Genomic DNA, 22,669 nt, shown 5'->3' with positions numbered 1-22,669 from the left:
CATGTTTTCCCGAGAGCCCTGAATTTCCAATGGAACAAGATAACTTGAGAAATCTATTGATCTCCCGTTTTCACCATGCTGTGCAACTGACAAGGATCAGTGGAGATTGATACTCTTTTGCCCATGACCCTGCAACTTTAATTTTTACGTTTACCCAAATTCCCACATTTGTAACATGCGTCGCTCAAAGTGCCCATCCAGGAAGTTAGAGTGGCTCCCTCTGTGTCAGCTCTGCTTTCTCAGCTCCTTCCCGTTCTGAGAGAGGTCTCTGCCTCCTCCTCTGCTACCTGACACAAAGCCAGCACTCCTCTCTTCTAGTGCAGCCTGACACACTCTAATTGGCCCTCAGCCTGTCGAAAGGAGGGGCTTGTGTCTCGGGGGCTCTTCAGAAAGGATCGCGGTCCAGGCAGCCTAACCTTGAGGCTGAAACGGTCTCTCCCAGCCTCCCTCACTGAGCCTGTGCTTTTCCTGATTGCTGTCTGTCTCTCTCTTTCTCTTTCTCTCTCTCTCTCTTTTCTTCTTTTCTTGCTCAGCTTGAAACAGCCTTGTATCGGGGAGGCTCAGGTCTTGCATTTTGATGTCAGGAAAGAAAAAAATTCAGAATGCTTCCTGGATCTACCAGCAGAAACTGGAAGATCTATTCCAGAAACACCTGAATAGCACTGAGGAGTATCTGGCCTTCCTCTGCGGACCTCGGCGCAGCCACTTCTTCCTCCCCGTATCTGTGGTGTATGTGCCGATTTTTGTGGTGGGAGTCATTGGCAATGTCCTGGTGTGCCTGGTGATTCTGCAGCACCAGGCTATGAAGACACCCACTAACTACTACCTCTTCAGCCTGGCAGTCTCTGATCTCCTGGTCCTGCTTCTTGGAATGCCCCTGGAAGTCTATGAGATGTGGCGCAACTACCCCTTCTTGTTTGGGTCCGTGGGCTGCTACTTCAAGACGGCCCTTTTTGAGATCGTTTGCTTCGCCTCCATCCTCAGCGTCACCACAGTCAGCGTGGAGCGCTACATGGCCATCCTACACCCGTTCCGTGCCAAGCTGGAGAGCACCCGGAGCCGGGCCCTCAGGATACTCGGCGTCGTCTGGGGCTTCTCCGTGCTCTTCTCCCTGCCCAACACCAGTATCCACGGCATCAAGTTCCACTACTTCCCCAATGGGTCCCTGATCCCAGGCTCAGCCACCTGTACGGTCATCAAGCCCATGTGGATCTACAATTTCATCATCCAGGTCACCTCCTTCCTATTCTACATCCTTCCCATGACTGTCATCAGTGTCCTCTACTACCTCATGGGGCTCAGAGTGAGTATCCAGGCTGGCTGGCCATCCCTTCTTTTTTCACAGGCTCAAAGTTCAAAGGAAAATTTGGAATTGGGGAAATTCAGAAATGGAAGGGAACCGAGAGAAAAATAGAATAAGCTCATATGGGAAATTGAGACATTAAAGGACTTGCCTCAAATTAGAGGAATACTAAACACAGTATTAATTTTTTTTTTCACTCGCCCTCTATTTTTCCTCCCTCTATTCTTAGGTTTCTCATATCTAAAAGTTCCTAAGAATCACCTAGAACACTTACTTTGGGTAGCAGTATGCATACCTCACCCCCAGGAAAACGAGATTCAGTAGGTCTGAGGTGGGGCCTCGTTTTAAATAAGCACATCAGTCTATCTGGGGTGAGGTGGCCACACCTTGAGAGATTCCTCCACATCCTGTTGTAACTTTCCAGTCCCTGGACACTGCCTGCATTGAGATTTTCCTCTATATCAGCTTGATCTAAGAATAACACAAACTATCTGTGCCTATTTTATAGTCCAAGACAGGTATTCAGTTTTAAAGTCAGATCTTTCCTTGTGGTTGCTCTGAACCTTTGGTTAAAATGAGATTAAAACAAAACAAAATAAAACTGTATATATACATATTTATGTATAAACACACACACACACACACACACACACCAGGAGAGGAATTATATAGACTCATTCCTACCCTTATCAAAAATAGTTTCTCTCAACGTGTGTGTGTGTGTGTGTGTGTGTGTGTGTGTATGTAAGCTCAAGTTGTCTCAGTCATACATATATTTATGTGTGTGTGTGTGTGTGTGTGTGTATATATATATATGTAAATGATCTGACTGAGATAACAAGCTTCTTTTGAGCAGGTGCAGATTGAGAGATAAGGAAGTAAACAGCACATAAGATAGAGTAAAAAATATGAGTAAGAGCTATCTGAAATTAAGAAAAAGGTTATCACTCATTTTGCAACATATCTTATATAATTAGAGATTATTTTCCTATGTGTATGGTGGTAAACTGATTTCATTTTCAGAGAGGGCATTGTCTAAATTAGCTGAGAGAAACTATTTTTGATAATGAGTCAATATAGTTCCTCTCCTGGTATATTCTACACCCAAATTCATTCAAGAGAAAAGTTCTTGACAATGACAATGTTACCCCCACTTAAGAGAAGTATTATAGCTTTGGTAGTAAACAGTTATGAGACCATTTAGACTCCCAGATCTACAGCTGACACATAACATGCCTTTAGGCAAGCCACATAATTCTCCTGGAATTAGTTTTCCCATTTATAAAATGTAAAGGTCACATCAGATCATATCTATGTCCCTTCTGGCTCTAACAGTCTATGATTCCTTTAAAAAAAGAAAAAAAAAAAAAACATGTGCGCTGAAGCAATGTGAGTTTTAAATGAGTGGATAAGCAGACATCACACTCACATCATTTGCTTTGAGATGGCTCTGACATACATTATTATGTGACAACTAATATACTCCTATTTCAGTCCATCTCTGAGAAGGTGATTGTCAGAAGTGAGTGTCCCACTGGTAGTCCTTTTGAATACCTATTGTCCCTAAGGTGAATAGCAAGGTCTAAGTAGTAAGAACAAATTCTAAGTGTCACAGACATCTGGGCACAAGAGTAAACCTAATTAGGTAGACAGCTGTGCCAGGCTCCTCCTGGAGGTCTGGCACCTGTATTCCCAGAGACATGTGCCACCCTGCACTAGCTCACAGCCATGTCTTAAGAATGTCCTGCACATCTCACTGAGTGGAAAAGACTTCTATACAATCCCAGATAAAGTCCTATGAGAAATATCCACCCAGAACTTAGTATTATCTCTTCCAATGTCAAACAATCACCTATTTGGAGTCATTTTGGGAAAAATATTTAACTTTGAGCAGGAAATGCACATTTTCTCTTCCAAGCTGTTACAATCAGTTTCATTGTGTTTTATTATAAAAAATCCATGGCTACTTTGTATCAGGAGCTAAGTGACAGTTCAGATGAAAAGTTTAAAAACCACCCTGGTTTGCTTCACGTATGTAATGTAACTTTTGACAGCCTGTTTTTGGGAAGGATGAGCTGTTATCCAGCATAGCAGAGGACACCAGGAAAGAAACTTAGTGCTTAGAAAGTTACTCCTAGAAGAATAAAAAATCTCTATACTGAGAGTCAGGAAATGTAGGACCTACTCTGTGTCGCTGACCTCAGGGCCTTTATGTACACTATACCTGTAGCCTGAAATGTTCCTACTGTCTGCCACCACTACAACTTTTGCCTTTCTAACTCTCATTTATTTTTTGTGTCATACTTCAATCACACTTCCTCAGAGAGGCTCTCCCAAATTGCCTAAACATTCCTGTTTCCTGTTGTAGGTGCTTACAGCTCTCAGTGATTTTCCTTCATTACAATTTATTATTCCATATTTGTGGATTCCTTAATTAATTTTTTTCTCCTATAAGCTCAGTGAATGAATGAGGTTAAATTACTTCCTTTATTTTGGGGCTTTAGCTTCTCTACCTTAAAAAAAAAAAAAAAAAAAAAAAGAAGACTTGACAATATTATCTCAATGTTACCAAGCAATCCTAATGATTGTTAAGTGATTGACTCTGTTGAAAAGTTTGAAGGTGTGATTGACTCTGGGACCCACTTCTTCAGAAGGCAGCAAAGTCAACGCTGATGAAATCACCCAACCAGGGAAGAAGAGGAAAGCCATATCTGTGCTCCCAGCTCAACATTCAGTCACACGACATCATTCTGGAACACAGCCACCACCGAGCTGCTCTCCAGCGTTTGAACATTGTAGAGATAGAAAATAGACAATTCTAGGGCAAGTTCCTCCTCATCTGGGAGGAAGTTCTGGTGACAGTCTGGTTTAGTTCTTACATCTGCATGCTGCATTCATGATTGAGCTGATAAGGATGGATATATGAATTACAGCAAAATTCAACCATACCAACACAGGGTATAGAGGTATTTACCTCTATAATCTTTACCTATACTTTACCTATATTATAGGTATTGATTACCTCTATAGGTATAAGTAATTATATAGGTATAAGTAATTACCTCTATAGGTATAGGTAATTATAGGTATAGATTACCTCTATAATCTTTACCTATAATTTACCTATATTATAATCTTGTATTCTGAAACTAAGTCCCACAAACTATGTAAATTAACATCTGGTGGGGTGATTTCAAGCATTATAAAAAACTGATCAGCAGAATGAATCAACCTGAATAATAACCTCATGAACCTCCCTTTCTCTTTGCTCTTACATAGCTAAAGAAGGTAATCACAATTTTTAGTAATCACACTATTTAGTGATAGTAATGATAACTTTAGTAATCACAATATTTATTAACAGCAATCACAATTTTTCACTCCTCATTTTTTAACCTGAGTTATAAAATAAAAGTTTTGGGGTGGGGAAGAATGGTTGAATATCTACTTTACTAAACTTCTGTAAAGAAGTTAAATTATTCAATGATAAAGCAGCATTTAATGGTGGCTAGATAAACTGTTTTGATTCTGTTCTATTCTGGCAACCACTCCACATTCTGTTGGAACATTGTACACCATACATAAGTAATCAATTTTTCACTCTTTCTCTAGTTAACTAGCTATGTCATTATAAACTAAGGAAGCTGCAAAATAATCAACAATTCATCCACACATGATTTTCTTTTTAGTGTAAACTATGCTTCTACAGGAAGCTTGTTCATATAAGAATTGTGTGAACTATTTGTTTGATGTTTGATTTTAAAAAATTGTTCCTTGGGGTGGAGAAATTATCATTGAGAATTGTTAAACACAACTCAGCAAGTGACTAACAGATCTAAGTATTTTTATTATTAATTATTGACTGAAATAAAATAATAGAATAACTGCATCTTGTAAAAACCACAATCCTTCTTAAATGGCATGAAATAATTAGAACCTTTAATAGATTTAATCTAAATGAGCTAGTAAAGTTTGCAGTTTGGTGCGTGGCTCTAACCTTAAATGTGTTTTTCTTCTCAGCGTATCTGCCTTCTTCTTTGTACCAGTGCTTGTAGCACTCCCTGTGAGTGAGTGGCAACATGAGAGAAGAATTTCTAGAAGAGACTCAGTACTTCACAAAAGTTGTTCCTCATATATCAACAAACAACTCTGTTTTTAAAAATCAGTTTTTCTGATGTCTCTTTAGTATACCCAAGATAATAATCAGAATCACAATCATAGCAGAAATAAACAATTTGCTGAGTATCATGTGCCAGGCACTGAGATAAGTATTCTACCTGCAGTATTTTGTTCTACTATTGTATTAATAATACTTTTTACCTTCAGATTTTTCCTGTCTAGTCCTAACCTCACAGAGTCTTTAATTCTTCACTTTATGAAGACACAGATACATTTAGAACACTCCAATTATTCAAGAGACAAATGGCCAGGTTTATTCATTATCCAAGAGGGTACTTTGGGGCCCATGTGGTCCTGAGTGCTACCGAACTGCAAAGGGCATATAAGTTAGTAAGGAAGACCTGATATAGATTTGCTGAAGTTTAGAGGCAACTTTTAATGACCTCCTCTTCAAAGTCTATTTAATTTTAAATACCTTTTCTGAAATATTCCTTCAAAATGCTGTCTAGCCCAGGAAGATCATTGCTTCTTATAGTAGTTTGTTCCATTATTGCACATAATGATAACAATTTCTTCCTTACCTTGAATCAGAATCTATCTCCTGTAACTAATAGACTGGTTCTAATCTGCCACCATGACTGTATAAAATAAGTTAAATTATCCTCCCACCTGATGGCCTCAATCAATTAGCCTGGACTTTTTACATTGCTGATGAGAGACTCCAACTTTGGGTAAATCTCAAGGGGAGTGCAGACATGAAAAGTTCAGAAGCAGAGCTACCTCTTGGTGAAGATTAATTAAATAAAACACACAATCTCATTATCAACCTAGCTTTATTTCGTTTCTTTGCTCTTTTTTCTATAATGTTGGTTTCAACCTCAAACTGCAAACGGTCATCCTTTGGTGGCCCCAAGCACTTTTTCTTTGCAATAGAAAAAAAAGAACGTTTGTAATTCCAGACCTCATTTGCAGAGAAGGACTCCTTCTGGCAGTCCCAATAAAAAAGAAATAAAAACCTTTATCCCCAGAAGTAGAAGAAAATATCTGAAATCTCATTGGCCCCCATTATTCAATCATTGTGACTGGAGGAGAGTACAAGCTGATTGGCTAAATTATTTAGGGACATACATATCTGGAGCTGAAGCTGAGTGATGCTTCTATTCAAATTAAAGACTAAGAATGGGGAAGAAGTAAGTACATTCCTTAAGGGAAAATTAGGGTACTGTGAGTAAGAGAAGAAAGAGATACATGCTAGAGAACCAATGAGCAAATATATATATTAACTATGTACGATACTATACTAACTTTTGGATATTTGATGGTATTTTATCGTGAGTCCTTAAAGCTTCCTTTATTTGTACAAGCACCCCCACAAATTAAAAAAATTGCACAATAAAGAGAAAAACTTCTACAACTGAATAAATGATGTAGATCTTCAGTGCCGTGGGAGTTCAAAGGAAGGAGAAGACAATGGGCTAAACATCCAAGTCTTTCAGGAACATGCAGGGCTTGAACTGAGCAAGAAAGATTGTGCATACAAGTCGTGTTGAGAGCTGAAATTTTCCAATGCTACATTAAGGATCTCTATTATCTTCCAAAAAAAACAAATACATTTTAAACATCTTAGCTCAGAAACACATATACTCTTTTCAGTAATTAATATTACTGTAATATTAAAACAACATTTCCCAATTTGTGTTTGTCACATGGCACAAGGTAATCCACTGAAAATGGATGAGGGAAGATATTGTTTAGTCAAAGAAACACTATCCTCCTTTTGGCTGGGATGTGGGTAGGCAATGTGAGTGTGGAAAGTAGCAGGAAGGTAAGTGGAAAGTTGATACGCTATCCCTCTTGAAAATTCATAACGCTCATCAGCATATTTAAGTCTCGAAAGATCCATAATAAATACTGATGGGGTAAGAAAAATTCCTGTTTTTGTTTTCTACTACTAATCTACCACATAGCAGAGGGATTTCTCTTTAACAGATGTCTAATAATTATGAATGAGTAAATGAATGAATTGAAAAGCCTTTCTAGTTTTTCCTGAACTTCAGAATTTTTAATTTTCATGGAATACCTATTAACATGCTACATAGCCAAGGTTCCACATAACTGTATATGAAAAATGGTTGTGCTATTACTTGGTCATACTCATTTATCGAGTTGAGTAGATGACCTGAATCCAATTCCACCTTCAACATACTGTTAAACATTTGACATATTCTCACATTTCTCTAGGTCCTAGTTTTCCTTTCTTCAAAAAAGGATTACAGTTAGGTTTCTCAGATTTTAGCAGGAGGAAAAATGTTTCTCTTTCTTAGCATCTCTCCCAACTTACTTTCCTTTCAGCTAAAGAAAGACAATCCTCTTGAGGCAGATGAAGGGATTGCAAATATTCAAAGACCCTGCAGAAAACCAGTCACCAAGATGCTGTGTAAGTAGTGCTCCATTTTGTTTTTTGTTTTGTTCTGTTTGTAAGAGTGAAGGAGTTGCATTTAGTAACGACTAAGTGCTGCTGAGAGTAGGTTCAAATTTATCCTGAAACAGAGTATTTATGAGAGTAGATTAAGATCAAGGAGCAAAGAGGAGAGATACATAATGAAGACCCCTCATTAATGGTCTGTATCGATGCTAGGTGACCTGTCTTCCTTTGCTTCATCAAGCTTCTAGGACCTGTCTGTTTTGCTTCAGTTTTGGTTTTGAACCCTCAAAACAACATGCTCAGTTTCATCCACTGAAATACACTCTGTGTGGTGTTTGGTAATTACATTCACTTTCTGAGCCTTTGAGCCTCACTTTCCCCCTCTGTGAAATGAGCAGGTTTTTAACCTATTTGTGTTATGGATTTCTTTTAAAATGTGATGAAAGCTGTGGACTGTTCACTCCAAAAAATAAAATTAACAAATACACATACACAAAAGATTTTACAATTCATTTCAGGAGGTAATGAACCAACCCCTGATACTCAAAGACTCCATGGGATCTTTCAGTTCCAGATTAAAAACATCTAGCAAGCATCTCTAAGTAGTCATTTCACATATGACATTGTATAACTTTGTTTCAAACAGTATATTTTTGAATAAATAAAATCTTTTAAGAAATTCACTGTACTGAGCCACACAATCCCAAAAGAATGTTATAAAAATATATGATGTAGCACTACTGTATAAGAGTTACTGATGAGGGAAAGGGGATTTATATTTTGCAAATCAAAATCTAAAGTTTAGAAGAAATGAATCCTCTGGGCTAATATGCATATGAAACATTCACTGTAGCTATACAATATTTGTGAACAAAAAATAAACTCTGAGGTCCCCCAAAGGGCTCTTTTTGATTCTAGCAGTTATCTTCTTAGAAATATTTTAGCTCCTATTGGCACTTGACTTTCCCTATAAGAAACACAGTTTTTTTCATTATCCCTCTCCTTTTCTCATTGGTCATAATCTACTCTCACATAAAGACGTGAAGCTCACTCATATTAAAGTCACAATAACAATAACAGAATATACTATAAAGTATTTGCTTTGGGAGGGGGTTCAATTTTAACAGGAATTAAAGTTGGGTTTGTTTGTTTTTGAGACAGAATATTGCTCTGTTGCCCAGGCTGGTGTGCAGTGGCACAATCTCAGCTCATTATAACTTCTACCCCCCAGGTTCAAGCGAGTCTCCTGCCTCAGCCTCCCAAATAGCTGGGATTGCAGGTGCGTGCCACCACACCTGGCTGATTTTTGCACTGTTAGTAGAGACATTTTTAGTAGGGACATTTTGGTATTTTTAGTTTCACCACGTTGGCCAGGCTGGTCTCGAACTCCTGATCTCAGGTGATCCGCCTGCCTCGGCCTCCCAAAGTGCTGGGATTACAGGCCTGAGCCACCATGCCCAATAGGAATTAAAGTCTTAATTAAAGGCAAGTGTAGGCAGTAGTGAACAGATTAGGGACTTTCCTTGGGTTGACAAATTCAGTAGAAACCTATAGATATCTTTGAAACCATATCACACAGGCAAACAACTTACTCTGAATGATTTTAATGCCAACAGGAAATGTATGTATAATACTATTTACCAAGAAAACTTCATATGTGTACACAAGTACAGAAAACATAAAATGAATGCCCATGTACCCATCACTCAGCTTCAAAAAGTATCATCTCATAGCTAATCTTGTTTCATGTATACCCTTATATCTCCCCTAGCCCCAAGACAATCTTTAGGCAAATCCCAAGCATCATATTTACAATTTCAAAAGGGAAAAAAAGTGATTTCTTAAAAATTTGTGGAGCTTAAATGCCCCAAAGAGAAACTACAGTAATACAAGTCTCTGTTTTCAGGATGAAAATAAGAATTGGAAGAAATTCTACACTGTAACAATTTAAAATATTATAGACACATCCTTTCCAATCAAACATTACTTGTAAAGTACTATTATGCTTGTGGCTCTTTGATCTCTTCTTTCTCCGTTGCCTTTTGTCTTACCCATTACGGAATTGTAAATTACTGAATTCAAATAACTTCTAATTATTCCCATAATAACAAAATAAAATCATATATACATTTAACAGTTTATTATTTATCTATCTTTCACAATAAAATGTTTTCAGGACTTTGAAATACACTAAGTACTATTTTAAGTGTTCTAAAATGTTTTACATTATACAAGAAATCTTCTATAATCTTATGGAAAACTAATCCTAGATCTTATACAATTCATTCTTACATTTTAAATATTCTGTACTGAGGCTCTTTGGGATCTAGTTTGCCTATATAACCATTGTAGCTTAACCAAGGTGAAGGGAAAAACTGCTAGAAGAAATGACTGACTCAGAGTGAGCGTTGTGTACCTATCCTTGCACAGACTGCCTTCTGCTCTCCCATTTACCTTTTTTTTTTTTTTTTTTTTTCAGTTGTCTTGGTCTTAGTATTTGCCATCGGTTGGGCCCCATTCCACATTGATCGACTCTTCTTCAGCTTTGTGGAGGAGTGGACTGAATCCCTGGCTGCTGTGTTCAACCTCGTCCACGTGGTGTCAGGTAAAACCTTAGCTGGACTGGTTGCGTAACTAGTATTCAGGTAACAGCACCTCTTCTTCATCTTGCTTAGATGCCTAAGTACACCAGTTTATCATGGGGATCTGCCATGCTATTATGAAGAAATTTGATTTTTCTTTTATTCAAAGATTGTGTTTGGTACTAGTCCAAATATATATATATACCAGATATATATATATACCAGATCACTATTTTCAAGGCTACTTTATGGAAAACCTCAACTCTAAGTGTGATAATTAGAGAAGGAAAACAGTCAAGGACTGATTCCTTTGGTTATCCTTCAAATGGCCATACAATTGAGTTGGTTTGTACTTAGTAAACACCCATGTCCCTAAAATCTCATATTGCCTTCGGGAAGTATTAGATCCTCGTGAAGGGAAATGAGAAGGTATCCAAAGGTCATCAAGTTCTCCTTTTAGGCTTCTGTATCTCTGCTTGTTGAGGACACCATAGAATATTATGGAAACCATGGTGGAAAGATCAGCATGGATTTGCTCCTCGATTTCACCATTGTTATTCTGAGTAATCTGGACAAGATGCCTGCCTTCACACTAAAGTTTCCTCAATTGTAAACTGGCAATAATGCCTGCTGGCATTATTGGACGGATGGTAAGAATCAAACGCAATAATAGATATTAGACTTTTTAAAGCTGTAACTGCTGTATATCTTTCTATAACCATCACAACAAGGTCATTATGTAGATATTATGATTAACATTGTATAGTCAAAAGTAAAACATGTCCACAAGAAGAAATGATTTGCCTTTAGGCACTTAGCTAACAAATAATACATCTAAGTCATCTAACTTCAAATTCAGTGTTCTTTCTAAAATGGAGCAGAGAATGGCCCCCCAGGTCCTTCTTTGTCAGTCAGTGACAGCTAATTCAGTGTCAGCCTTAGGCTCAGACCTCTTCTGTCCCCCCATCTCTGCTGGTCACTGGCTGATTCTATGGTCTCATTAGATCATTGAAGACATCACCAGAAAGAAAAGATAAGATCAGCTTTTACAAGTTAGGTTTCAGATGTGCACAAAGCAAAAACAATGACCACTATACTGAATACCGTGTGTACTGTCTATTTTCTGTCACTGTAATTTTGTACTCAGCAGCCTAATGTATAGCTGATTCCTGGACATTAGTACTTTCCTGTTCATCCATTTGCAACCAAAGCTCAAAAATATGTATACCTCTTAGTTAATGCTTTTGGTTAATCTGATGAAAACAGAAATGTTTAAATAAATGAGAAAGCACTACAAGGTCAAATGAGACTTGACAAGTTGAGTACGTACCTCTGGATGCATCAAGGCAATTACCTTAAGATTTTCGAGTTATAGGTTTACTAATGACATTTTCCTGTTTAGATGCCATCTCCCCCTTTTTTATATTGCATATTAGATTAAATATAAATCTTTTAAACCCTACAGAAAAAAAAAAATCCCAATTGGGCCAGGCGCGGTGGCTCATGCCTGTAATCCCAGCACTTTGGGAGGCCAAGGCAGGCAGATTATGAGGTCAAGAGATCATGACCATCCTGGCCAACATGGTGAAACCCCATCTCTACTAAACATACAAAAGAAAAAAATTATCTGGGCCTGGTAGCACGTGCCTGTAGTCCCAGCTACTTGGGAGGCTGAGGCAGGAGAATCGCTTGAACCTGGGATCTGGAGGTTGAAATGAGTCGAGATTGTACTATGGCATTCCAGCCTGGCGACAGAGTGAGACTCTGTCAAAAGAAAAAAAAGAGAGAAAGAAAGAAGGGAGGAAGGCAGGAAGGAAGGAAAGAAGGAAGGAAGGAAGGAAGGAAGGAAGGAAGGAAGGAAGGAAGGAAGGAAGGAAGGAAGGAAGGAAGGAAACAGAAAAGAAAGGAAAGAAAGAAAAAAGAAAATACCCCCAACTTGCCTTTTAATCCTTCAACTTATATTATTTTTATTCATAGATCATATACTTATCAAACTGGTTAATTACAGAGTTCTGGACATTATTTCTGCACAATATAGCTATTCCTGCCTCTGAATATTTGTGTGTGCTGTACCCTCTACCTGCAAAGCCCTCTCCTGTCTTCCTCAACTATCTCTTACCCATTTCAAGGTCTAGCTAGGGTTCAGTCACCCCAACTATATCTTTTATAGCCATCACAGTCCTTATGCTTCTGCTATTATGTGAATTGCTATAGTATGATTGTTAGCTCATATTTGTTCTTAACAGATACTGCTTGGTATTGTTGTATTGTTAATTACTTAATTTAGCCATAAATCTTGTCTCGGCAGTACCATTCCAAGACCTTGGAAAACAAATTTAGTTCTCCAAGGTCTTGGAATGTACTGCCTCTCAATGTGCCTTGAAGTTCATGGCACATAATAAGAGTTAAGTCAGTATTTATTTCTTGAATGAACAAATAGCATCAATACATAAAAATGTTCTTCTTTAACATTCTTCCATGTCCATTCTGTAAACAAGGCATATGGCACTCTGAATGTCCTGAACTACATCAATGAGGACCAAAAGGAACCTGTTGGCAATAGTACCTATCACTTGTTTTACATTCTTAGCCATTCTCAGCCTCTCTGTAGATGGTAACTTAACTTTACCCTCACAGCAATCCAGGAAGATAGGTTAGGCTGGAAATTGCATTCCCATTTTACAAAGAAAGAAACTGAAGTGCCGGCTTCATCTAAGCCCACAGGATATGTCAGGGCCAAGATCAGAAACTAGGTCCTCTGATTCTCAAACTTGGGCTTATTTTGGACTTTAGAGAAATAAAATTTAAAAGGCAATAAAAAGAGTGTATTCCAAACAGCTAAATGACAATGTGAAGGTTAATTGGTAAAGAAAATAAATGGTAAAATACAATTATTTGAAAGGTGGAAGAGCCATCAAGGGAAAAGGGTAGGTAGGAACAGCACACTAGGGAACATTTCTTTGAAGCCATATCTTAGAATTACAAGGAATCTCAGAAGGGAATAAGCCTTGGCTGATTTACCTTCTTCCATTACTTGCAATTCCAAATTATAGATTTAAGTAAAATTCCAACGAGATACAAACATTTCTCTTCCCTCTGATATTTAGGCATCTTTCATTCATGTTATGGAAACATGTTCTTTAATTAAACAAGTAGGGATCAAAGGAAGTTGCTGAACATCTCAGAGAGATCCCATGTCAGCCTAAATTACTCCAAGACACTTTAATCTTTGTGTTCGATTGCTAAGTGCACAGGTGGAAGATCTAGTCAGAGCATTTTGTATTCTCAATTAGAGGCTTGTACATATTATCACTTCCAAAAGAGGCAATCACAACGATTCTAATCCTTTGTAAATATTTATACGTCCCCCTTCATGCCCATCACTCAAGTTCTTCTCAGCACATCTTTTTAAATCCCCTCCATTCCAGGTGTCTTCTTCTACCTGAGCTCAGCTGTCAACCCCATTATCTATAACCTACTGTCTCACCGCTTCCAGGCAGCATTCCAGAATGTGATCTCGTCTTTCCACAAACATTGGCACTCCCAGCATGACCCACAGGTGCCACCTGCCCAGCAGAACATCTTCCTGACAGAATGCCACCTTGTGGAGCCGCCCGAAGATATGGGTCCCCAGTTCCCATGTCAGTCATCTGTGTATACCACTCACCTTGCAACAGCCCTCTCTAGTGAACAGGTGTCATAAAGAAACTATCAAAGGTGTCACTTTCACAAAACCTGAATTATTTCACAGCTGACTTTCCTCTATGCCTCACTTCAGAGAGGAACATCCCATAATGCATGCCTTCTTATATGATATTAGGGAGATAGAATGGCTCTTACAACTCAAATACCCATTGCTATATTTTTAATAAATGCGAAAACTGAGAGTTAGATTTGGGTTCAAAACCCAGAACTGCCTGATTTTTAGTTATGTTTTCACTATCCTGCTTCATGCCCCTTCGCTAGTTCATGCCAATAACATGACTGGCAAAGCATGGCACCTATATCTTGATCAATTTCCACTATTGGGAATGGTTTGCCCTAAGCCATCTACATTCCAAGTCAGGCTGTCACTCCTACTACCAATGGCCACTGTGCACCACAGAAGGAAGATATGTACATGCTGTTCTACTTTATACGATGTGAGAAGCCCACATCAGTGTCCTTCCACAGCAGCCTACAGGTGTATGTTTTATTGTGCTTAATTTTATTGTGATTCCCAAATATTGCACTTTTTAAAAATTGAAAGTTTGTGGCGATGCTTTGTTGAGCAAATCTGCTGGCATCTTTTTTTCCCAAAAGCATGTGGTCACTTCATGTCTCTGTGTCAATTTTCATGATTCTCACAATAAACTTGATAATCATTGTATGTGATTATGGTGACCTGTAGTCAGTGATCTTTGATGTATTACTATTGTGATTGTTTTGGAAAAACAATGAACTGCTTCCATAGAAGATGGAGAGTTTAATAAATATTGTGTTGTTCTGACTGTTCCACCCACCAGCCATTCCCCATCTTGCTCCCTCTCCATGGGCCTCCCTATTCCCTGAGACAAAACTATATTAAAATTAGGCCAGTTAAGAACCCTACGATGGCCTCTAAGTGAAAGGAAGACTGGTAAGTCTCTCATTTTAAACCAAAAGCTAGAAAGGCTTCAGCTTAACGAGGATGTAAAAAACTGACATAGGCTTAAAGCTAGGCCTCTTGTAGCAGTTATCCAAGTTTTGAATACAAAGGAAAAGCTCTTAAAGAAAATTACAAGTGTTACTCTAGTGTACACACAAATTACTGTAGGAAAATGAAACACCCTTATTGCCGATAGGAAGAAAGTGTGAGTGGTCTGGGTAGAAGAACAAACCAGCCACAACATTCCCTTAAGCCAAAGCATAATTCAGAGCAAGGCTCTAACACTCTTCAATTCTGTGAAGGCAGAGAGAGCTGAGAAAGATGCAGAAGTAAAGTTGGAAGCTAGCAGAGGCTGGTTCATGAGGTTTAAAACAGGAAGCCATCTCCGTAACATAAAAGTGAAAACTGAAATATCAAGCGCTGATGTAGAAGCTGCAGCAAGTTAACCAGAAGTTACAGCTAAGATAATTGATGAAGTTGGCTACAGAAAAAATCAGATTTTTAATGCAGATGAAGCAGTTTTATTTTGGAAGAAAATGCCATCTAAGGCTTTTATACCTAGAGAAGAGAAGTCAATGTCTGAGTTCAAAACTTCAAAGGCTGACTCTTGTTTGGGGATAATGCAGCTGGCGACTTGAAGTGGAAGCCAGTACACATTCACCATTCTGAAAATCCTAGGGCCCTTAAGAATTATGCTAAATCTACTCTGTAGTCTATAAACGGGAAAACAAAACCTGGATAACAGCACATCTGTTTACAGCATGGTTTACTGAATATTTTAAGCCTGCTGTTGAGACCTACAGCTAAAAGAAAAAAAAAAGATTCCTTTCTAAATATCACTGCTTATTGACAAGGCACCTATTCACCTAAGAGTTGTGATGGAGTGCAACTCCATCAAGGATATCAATGTTGTTTTCATGTCTTTAAACACAACATTTATTCTGCAGCCCATGGATCAAGGAATAATTTCTACTTTGAGTCTCACTATTTGATAAATACATTTCCATGAGGTGGTAGCTGCCATAGACAGTGATTTGTGTGATGGATCTGGGCAATGTAAATTGAGCCGTCTGGAAAGAATTCCCCATTCAAGATGCAATTAAGAACATCAATGATTTATGGGAGGAAGTCAAAATACCAGTATTAACAGGAGTTTGAAGTTCCTTCCAACATTCATGAATAATTTTGAGAGTTGCAAGACTTCTGTGGAGAAAGTAACCACAGATATGGTAGAAATAGCTAGACAACTAGACTGGAAGTTGAACCCAAAGATGTTACTGAATTGCTGCAACCTCATTATAAAACTTGAACTGGTGAGAAGTTGCTTCTTATGGATGAGCAAAGAAAAGGGTTCCTTGAGATGGAATCTACCACTAGTGAAATTCTATGAACATTGTTGAAATGACAACAAAGGATTTAGAATATTCTATACACAGCTGATAAAAGAGCTGTAGGGTTTGAGGGGACTGATTTCAATTTTGAAACAAGTTCTCTGATAGGTGAAATGCTATCAAACAGCATTGCATGCTATAGAGAAATCTTTCATGAAAGAAAAAGTCATTGGATGTAACAAATTTTATTGTCTTATTTTTAAAAGTTTCCACAGCAGCCCCACCCTTCAGCAACCACCATCCTCATTAGTCAGCAGCTCTTAACATTGAGACAAGACCCTTCATTAGCAAAAAGATTATGACTCACTGACAGTTTAGATTATCACTTTTATTTTTTGGCCACATGATATTTTTAAGTCATATATATTTTAATAACAATGCTATTATAGACTATACTATATTGTGTAAATATAACTTTTATATGCACTGAGAAACCAAAAAAAAGAGTGTGACCCACTTTATTGCAATGGTCTGGAACTGAACCCACAATACCTCTGAGATATGCCTGTATTTACCCTACTGCCTCATATACTGCCATTATAATGTAATTCTTTACAGTCCTACAGCCTTTTACTTTAAGAGTTCCCCCTGATAACATGAGAATTTTCCTTAGAATGATTATCTCCACCTACCCAATCGTCAAGTCATTATCAGTCGTTTCTCATTAGGAATGGGATCAGAGAGGAATAAGAAGAGGGAGGGGCCGTGATAGAAGGTCAAAAGAAGCAAAAACTAACAGGAACTTAGTTATTGTCATAAATTGGTCTAGACTTGAATTTCTAGTGTCTAATTTCATATAGTATATATGGAAGTATGGTCTACTATCTCGGAACCAAGACAAGTCAAGGGACAACAACTGGTTTCAAACCCATGACTTTTTTCATTCTTGTATTACCTACATAATACAATTCCCACATGTAATATGGACAAAAATACTTCCTAGACTCATTTTCCATTATACCATCACAAGTAATGTATACTCTATTCAAATGGAATTACTTGCTGTTCTTATAAAAATGCATCCCACACTTTCTCCCAGCTGCATATCTTCATAGAAGGCCCTCTTTATCTCCAATCTCCATCTGTTTCTGTCCTACCCATCCTTCAGTGTTCATCTCAGTGTGGTACTTCCTCCATGAAGCCTTGCTTGATTTATTCAAATAGATATGGTATCTGACTTCACTGTCAGTTTATGTCTCTTAAGCTTTTTCCTCACTCTGCTTTTTATTTCAGTGACTTATGCTCTTGCTTTGCCAGAATGCAAATTTGTCAAAGACACGATGTATCTGGTGTCCATTTTTTCTGTTGTTGGAACCCTGGCAATATAACTATCACAATGGTAGATGCTTAATAAATATGTAATAAAGTGAGTTGGCTTCATATTTTAATGTATTGAGTTAAGCAACAGTTCCAAATGGAACAATGTTAATAGAGAAAAGACTAAGATTAGGTTTCTGACAGGGACACCTTACCTTCAGTTGGCCACTCAATCAGTGGTGATTATAATGACATGCCTGCTGTGCTTATGGCACAAGAAGGTCCTTCCCAATCTCAGGAGCCACTGACAGTGAAACGCAAAAGTTCCAGCATTTAGCCTCTGAACTGTCCCTAAGTTGAATGAATGATTCCATTGATAAATGGGGGCTTTGGTCTCAGACATCATCATTTTTTAATTTAATAGCCATATTCAAAGATACTCAACATTAAAACAAATAAAAAACTTCTGCTAATTACAACCCAATTTTAATGAATCAGAATTCTCTCATGATGGTTTACATTAGTGGGGAGAATTCTGTGCTCATTTGAGGATTACATTGAGAAGGCTCTCCAAAGCAAAACTTCAGAAATGGAGAAGAAATTAGTTTTCTATTTGTCTTTTAAGGTAGGGATATTCTTGAATGATAATCTATTAGCCCTTAAACATCAACTTAACATCAAGTTCCAATTACCAAGACTAAAAATGCTGCTGCTGTGAGTGAATTGATAGAAAAAGAAACACACAAAAACTAAAACTAGCAATTTGGCTGTTTGACTAAAATTTTGGTCCTTTTTAGTTTCCTCTTCATTTATCTTTTTCTTTTAAAAAGTTATGCCAGATAATTATTTACACATAAATTCTTCCTTTAAACAAATCTTTTGATGACCATTTGAGATATGCATCATGCCAGGTTATAAACTTCCTGGCCTTGAAAGTTGACATCCAGTAGAAGAGATGATTATTTTTGAAAACCATGACAACATTAATTGCTTATATCTGATTGTGAAGTGTGGTACAAATACAAATACCAGCACTTTGGGACAATAGGAAAAAGGGATATGACCTACTCAGGAGGAAATAGATTCCAAAAGGAGAAAAAGAATAAAAGATATACTTAATAAACTTTGATATATATATATATATATATATATGGCACAAGAAGGCCCTTCCCAATCTCAGGAGTCAATGATAGTGAATACACACACACACACACACACACACACACATGCATATAGGATGTGTGTATTTCAAAATGAAAATTGAAATATCACAAGTTCTAGAGTTAGCTTAAATAACAGTTCACACAAAATTCATAGAACAAAGGGAGAAAACAAAACTAAACTGTTTAATGCTCTGAGTTTTAGAATAATGATAGAAGAGTCCACGCAGTAAACATGATTAATAAAATACAGTCATGTGCTGTATAATGATGTTTCAGTCATCAGCAGACCACAGACCAATATGGGAAGGTGGTCCCATAAGATCATAATATCATATTTTTACTGTAACTTTTCTATGGTGAGATATGTTGAGATACCAAAATACTTACTATTGTGTTACAGTTGATTACAGTATTCAGTACAATAACATGTTGTACAGATTTGTAGCCTAGGAGCAATAGGCTATACCATATAGCATAGGTGTATAGTAGGCTATACCAGCTAGTTTTGTGTATGATGTTTGCACAATAACAAAATTGCCTAAGGATGCATTTCTCAGAACCCATCCCTGTCACTAAGTGACACATGACTGTATGGGTAAATTAACTCTTCTGCAATGAGACAGTGACTTTTTTGTATTCCAGTAATCTATAAGCTTAGTGAACCGAAGCAATGACATTCAGAATGTTGCCTGTCATATTAGTTTCTCTAGCTCAAAGAAATAGCAGACATTTTTTATCTGACACCCATGAACAAATGTCAGGAGATCCAAGAATCTCCTGAAATTATATTTAAAATATTAGTACTTTCTTCCCTCTTGGAGAGAAAATGTATATGGCTTTTCTTAGCTCCTCAAAGTAGTCTGTGATTCAAATTATTATAACCTCTATTGTACAGTGCACTTAAGTCTTACATAAAGTTACTCTCTTAATGGATGAATTTTAATTGAATAAAGAGATTTGTGGGATAGCTTAAAAAGTACATTATTCCAACATAAAAATTCAGTATGTAAAAATATCAGCAGTTCAGTAGGGTGCTGGTACTGGCTTGGACTGGCTTAAGAAAGCTCATTGTTAAATATTTAGGACTTTTGAGGGCCTGCCGTCAAACTATTGATGGCTTGAAATCAGTCACAGTGAAAATATTTATACTGTAGAAACTGGCAAACACCACAAACCAGGGCTTTTTCCTTCTCCCAGCTAGCAGGCTTATCAGCACACCACCAGCTATTAATATGCTGGCATTCTGCCATCTTGTGTAATATATGTGACTTGTTTTTAGAATAAATGCCAATAACACTGTTATAATTACAGGCCACTTAAAGTTGTGGTTAACTCATTGAAATAAACAGTCAATGGACCAGATTTTTGAGCCAGAGGTACTTGATAAAATAGGCTGAAGCATGCTAATTATGACATGAAAGACTCATCAGCATTTTGTAATTAACCTACAGTGGAAGTATTACTTGGAATGCTGTCCATTAATATTAGTACAGAAAATAGCAACAGATCTACATATCTTTTCTATACATCTGTTTTTAAATATCCCACAGGATTCACTGTAAAAAGATGCAAATTTTCCACATTATCCCCTACTTAGCTGGAGACTTTTTTTAAGTATGTGAAAATGCATTCTAAATGCATTATAAGGTTTTCAGATTACTGACTGAAAGAAAATTTTTCTTTCTTTCATTATCTCTTCTTAACTGTGGCCCTGATTCAGTAGAGACATGTAGCCTATTTTGAACTCCTACGTACACTCTGAATTTTATAGACATTTAGAAAATGAAGGAGCCTTCAAGATTACAGTTCTTTTATGTATCTGTAATGTTAATTGAGGCTTTTCAAGCTACTCAACTAAGAGCTTTACTTTTATTATCCATTTTAACCTTACCAAGAGATGAACACTATTATAATCCCCATTCCATAGAACAAAAATACATTGAAACAGAGGAGTTAAGTAACTTGTCCACAGTTACACAGCTAATAAATGTTGAAAATGAGATTTAATTCAGCCAATTAGTTCTAAGTCTAGACTTCCAGCTCTTAGCTACCAATCTCTGCCAACTTTGTAAAGAACAGAAAGGAAATATGGCTTGTCTGAGATGAAACAATGAGTTAATAGGCTGATATCAGAAGCCCATGGCTCCTTCCATACCTCACCACCTTTAATGAATGAGGAGTACCTATAGCCTGAATAATTCAAAAAATAAATTATAATACAAAAAGAGCATACTTCTTCCATGTGCAATAATGGTCTTTGGGTCTCATTTAAGATAATTTCATCAATAGGTTTATCTATCTAATTTGATTAGCATTAAAAACTAGCTTGTATTCCTTATCCACATACCAAATTTTTGACAGCAGAAGGACATGGCTTTAAAATATGCTAGGTAACTGTTGATTGGTTTACACAGGGATTTTAAAAAACCTAAAATCATACTTTGACTGAAATTGAAAGAATGTCTTAGAATTCACTCCCAACCTTCACCCTGTAATTTTTACCTATTGGAGCTGTCATTTCCTTATGGTGTAAAAGAAAAAAAATTGTGCTGGACCCTTGTTAGTAATGGCAAGCAAGGCTTTATTCAATATAATTACAATATGGGGAGGGACTAGTGCCATAGGTGAGAGAAACTGAACTCAACTCCAAATATGACTGAGACAAGTAGGTATTGATAGCCAATAGTCAGGGTAAAGGAGGCAATAAAAAATTACAAAGAGGAACTTTATCTGGTATTAGGAGGCTCAGAGAGTTGATCAGATAAAGAACACATGAAAAGAAGCTTGACTGGATGGATATCAAGGTCTATAAAATAGCTTAGTAGGATTCTAGCTAAAACTGGCCTCAGCAGGCCAAAGATAGGGACCACAGAGAAACCTAGTGAAAAAGGAATTAAAGGAGCCTGACTAAAGTTTGGTCAAGGAGGGACTTCTTGTCAATGGTGAGCCTAGGAGCTGAGGATGACAACAGGAGAAACCCAGGGTAGATGGAAAAACTTTTCAAGTGTTATAATGTGCCAGGTTCTGGAATATGATGCTTAGAAAAGTTGTGACTCACCTAAAATTCTCCTCTCCACCTTCTTCTCAACTCACCTCTTCTAAAAGTTTTCCATGACCATATTTTCTCTTATTATAACTCTCCTTAAGATTCTCCAGGGAATTAGAACCAGTAGGATGGATGAATGAATGGATAGATGGATAATGGTGATAGATAATAGATAGATAGATAGATAGATAGATAGATAGATAGATAGATAGATAGATAGAGATATGATGGATAGATAGATAAAAAGGAAAGATAAAAATAAAGGAAGAAGAAAGAAAGAGAGAGCGGGAGGGTGGGAGGGAGAAAAAGGGAGAAAGAGAGAAAGAAAGAAAAAAGAGAAAGAGAGAGAGAGAGGGAGAGAGGGAGGGAAGGAAGGAAGGAGAGAGGGAGATGCAGATGACATGATTGTATATTTAGAAAACCCCATCATCTCAGCTTCAAATCTCCTGAAGCTGATAAGCAACTTAAGCAAAGTCTTAGGATACAAAATCGATGTGCAAAAATCACAAGCATTCCTATACACCAACAATGGAGAAGCAGAGAGCCACATTATGAATAAACTCCCATTCATAATTGCTACAAAGAGAATAAAATACCTAGGAATACAGCTAAGAAGGGATGTCAAGGACTTCTTCAAGGAGAACTACAAACCGTTGCTTAAAGAAATAAGAGAGGACACAAATAAATTGAAAAACATTCTATCCTTGTGGATAGGAAGAGTCAATATCATGAAAATGGCTATAATGCCCAAAGTAT

The 22,669-nt window shown here is 37.3% G+C and overlaps 1 protein-coding gene across 1 annotated transcript; it reads left to right on the top strand.

Moving 5' to 3' along the window:
• The first annotated feature begins 413 nt into the window (after window positions 1-413).
• Window positions 414-14,803, top strand: NMUR2 (neuromedin U receptor 2). Its single transcript, XM_003732266.6, has 4 exons — window positions 414-1,303; window positions 7,775-7,859; window positions 10,327-10,452; window positions 13,858-14,803. Exons 1-4 carry the CDS (start codon window positions 578-580, stop codon window positions 14,130-14,132), a joined length of 1,212 nt encoding a protein of 403 aa, XP_003732314.4. The 5' UTR covers window positions 414-577; the 3' UTR covers window positions 14,133-14,803.
• Window positions 14,804-22,669: the final 7,866 nt, after the last annotated feature.

This window comes from Callithrix jacchus, chromosome 2 (genome assembly GCF_049354715.1).
Source record: "Callithrix jacchus isolate 240 chromosome 2, calJac240_pri, whole genome shotgun sequence".
Lineage (NCBI taxonomy): Eukaryota > Metazoa > Chordata > Mammalia > Primates > Cebidae > Callithrix > Callithrix jacchus.
The sequence above is the reverse complement of the archived record's forward strand: the minus strand, read 5'-3'. Positions and strand labels throughout refer to the sequence as shown.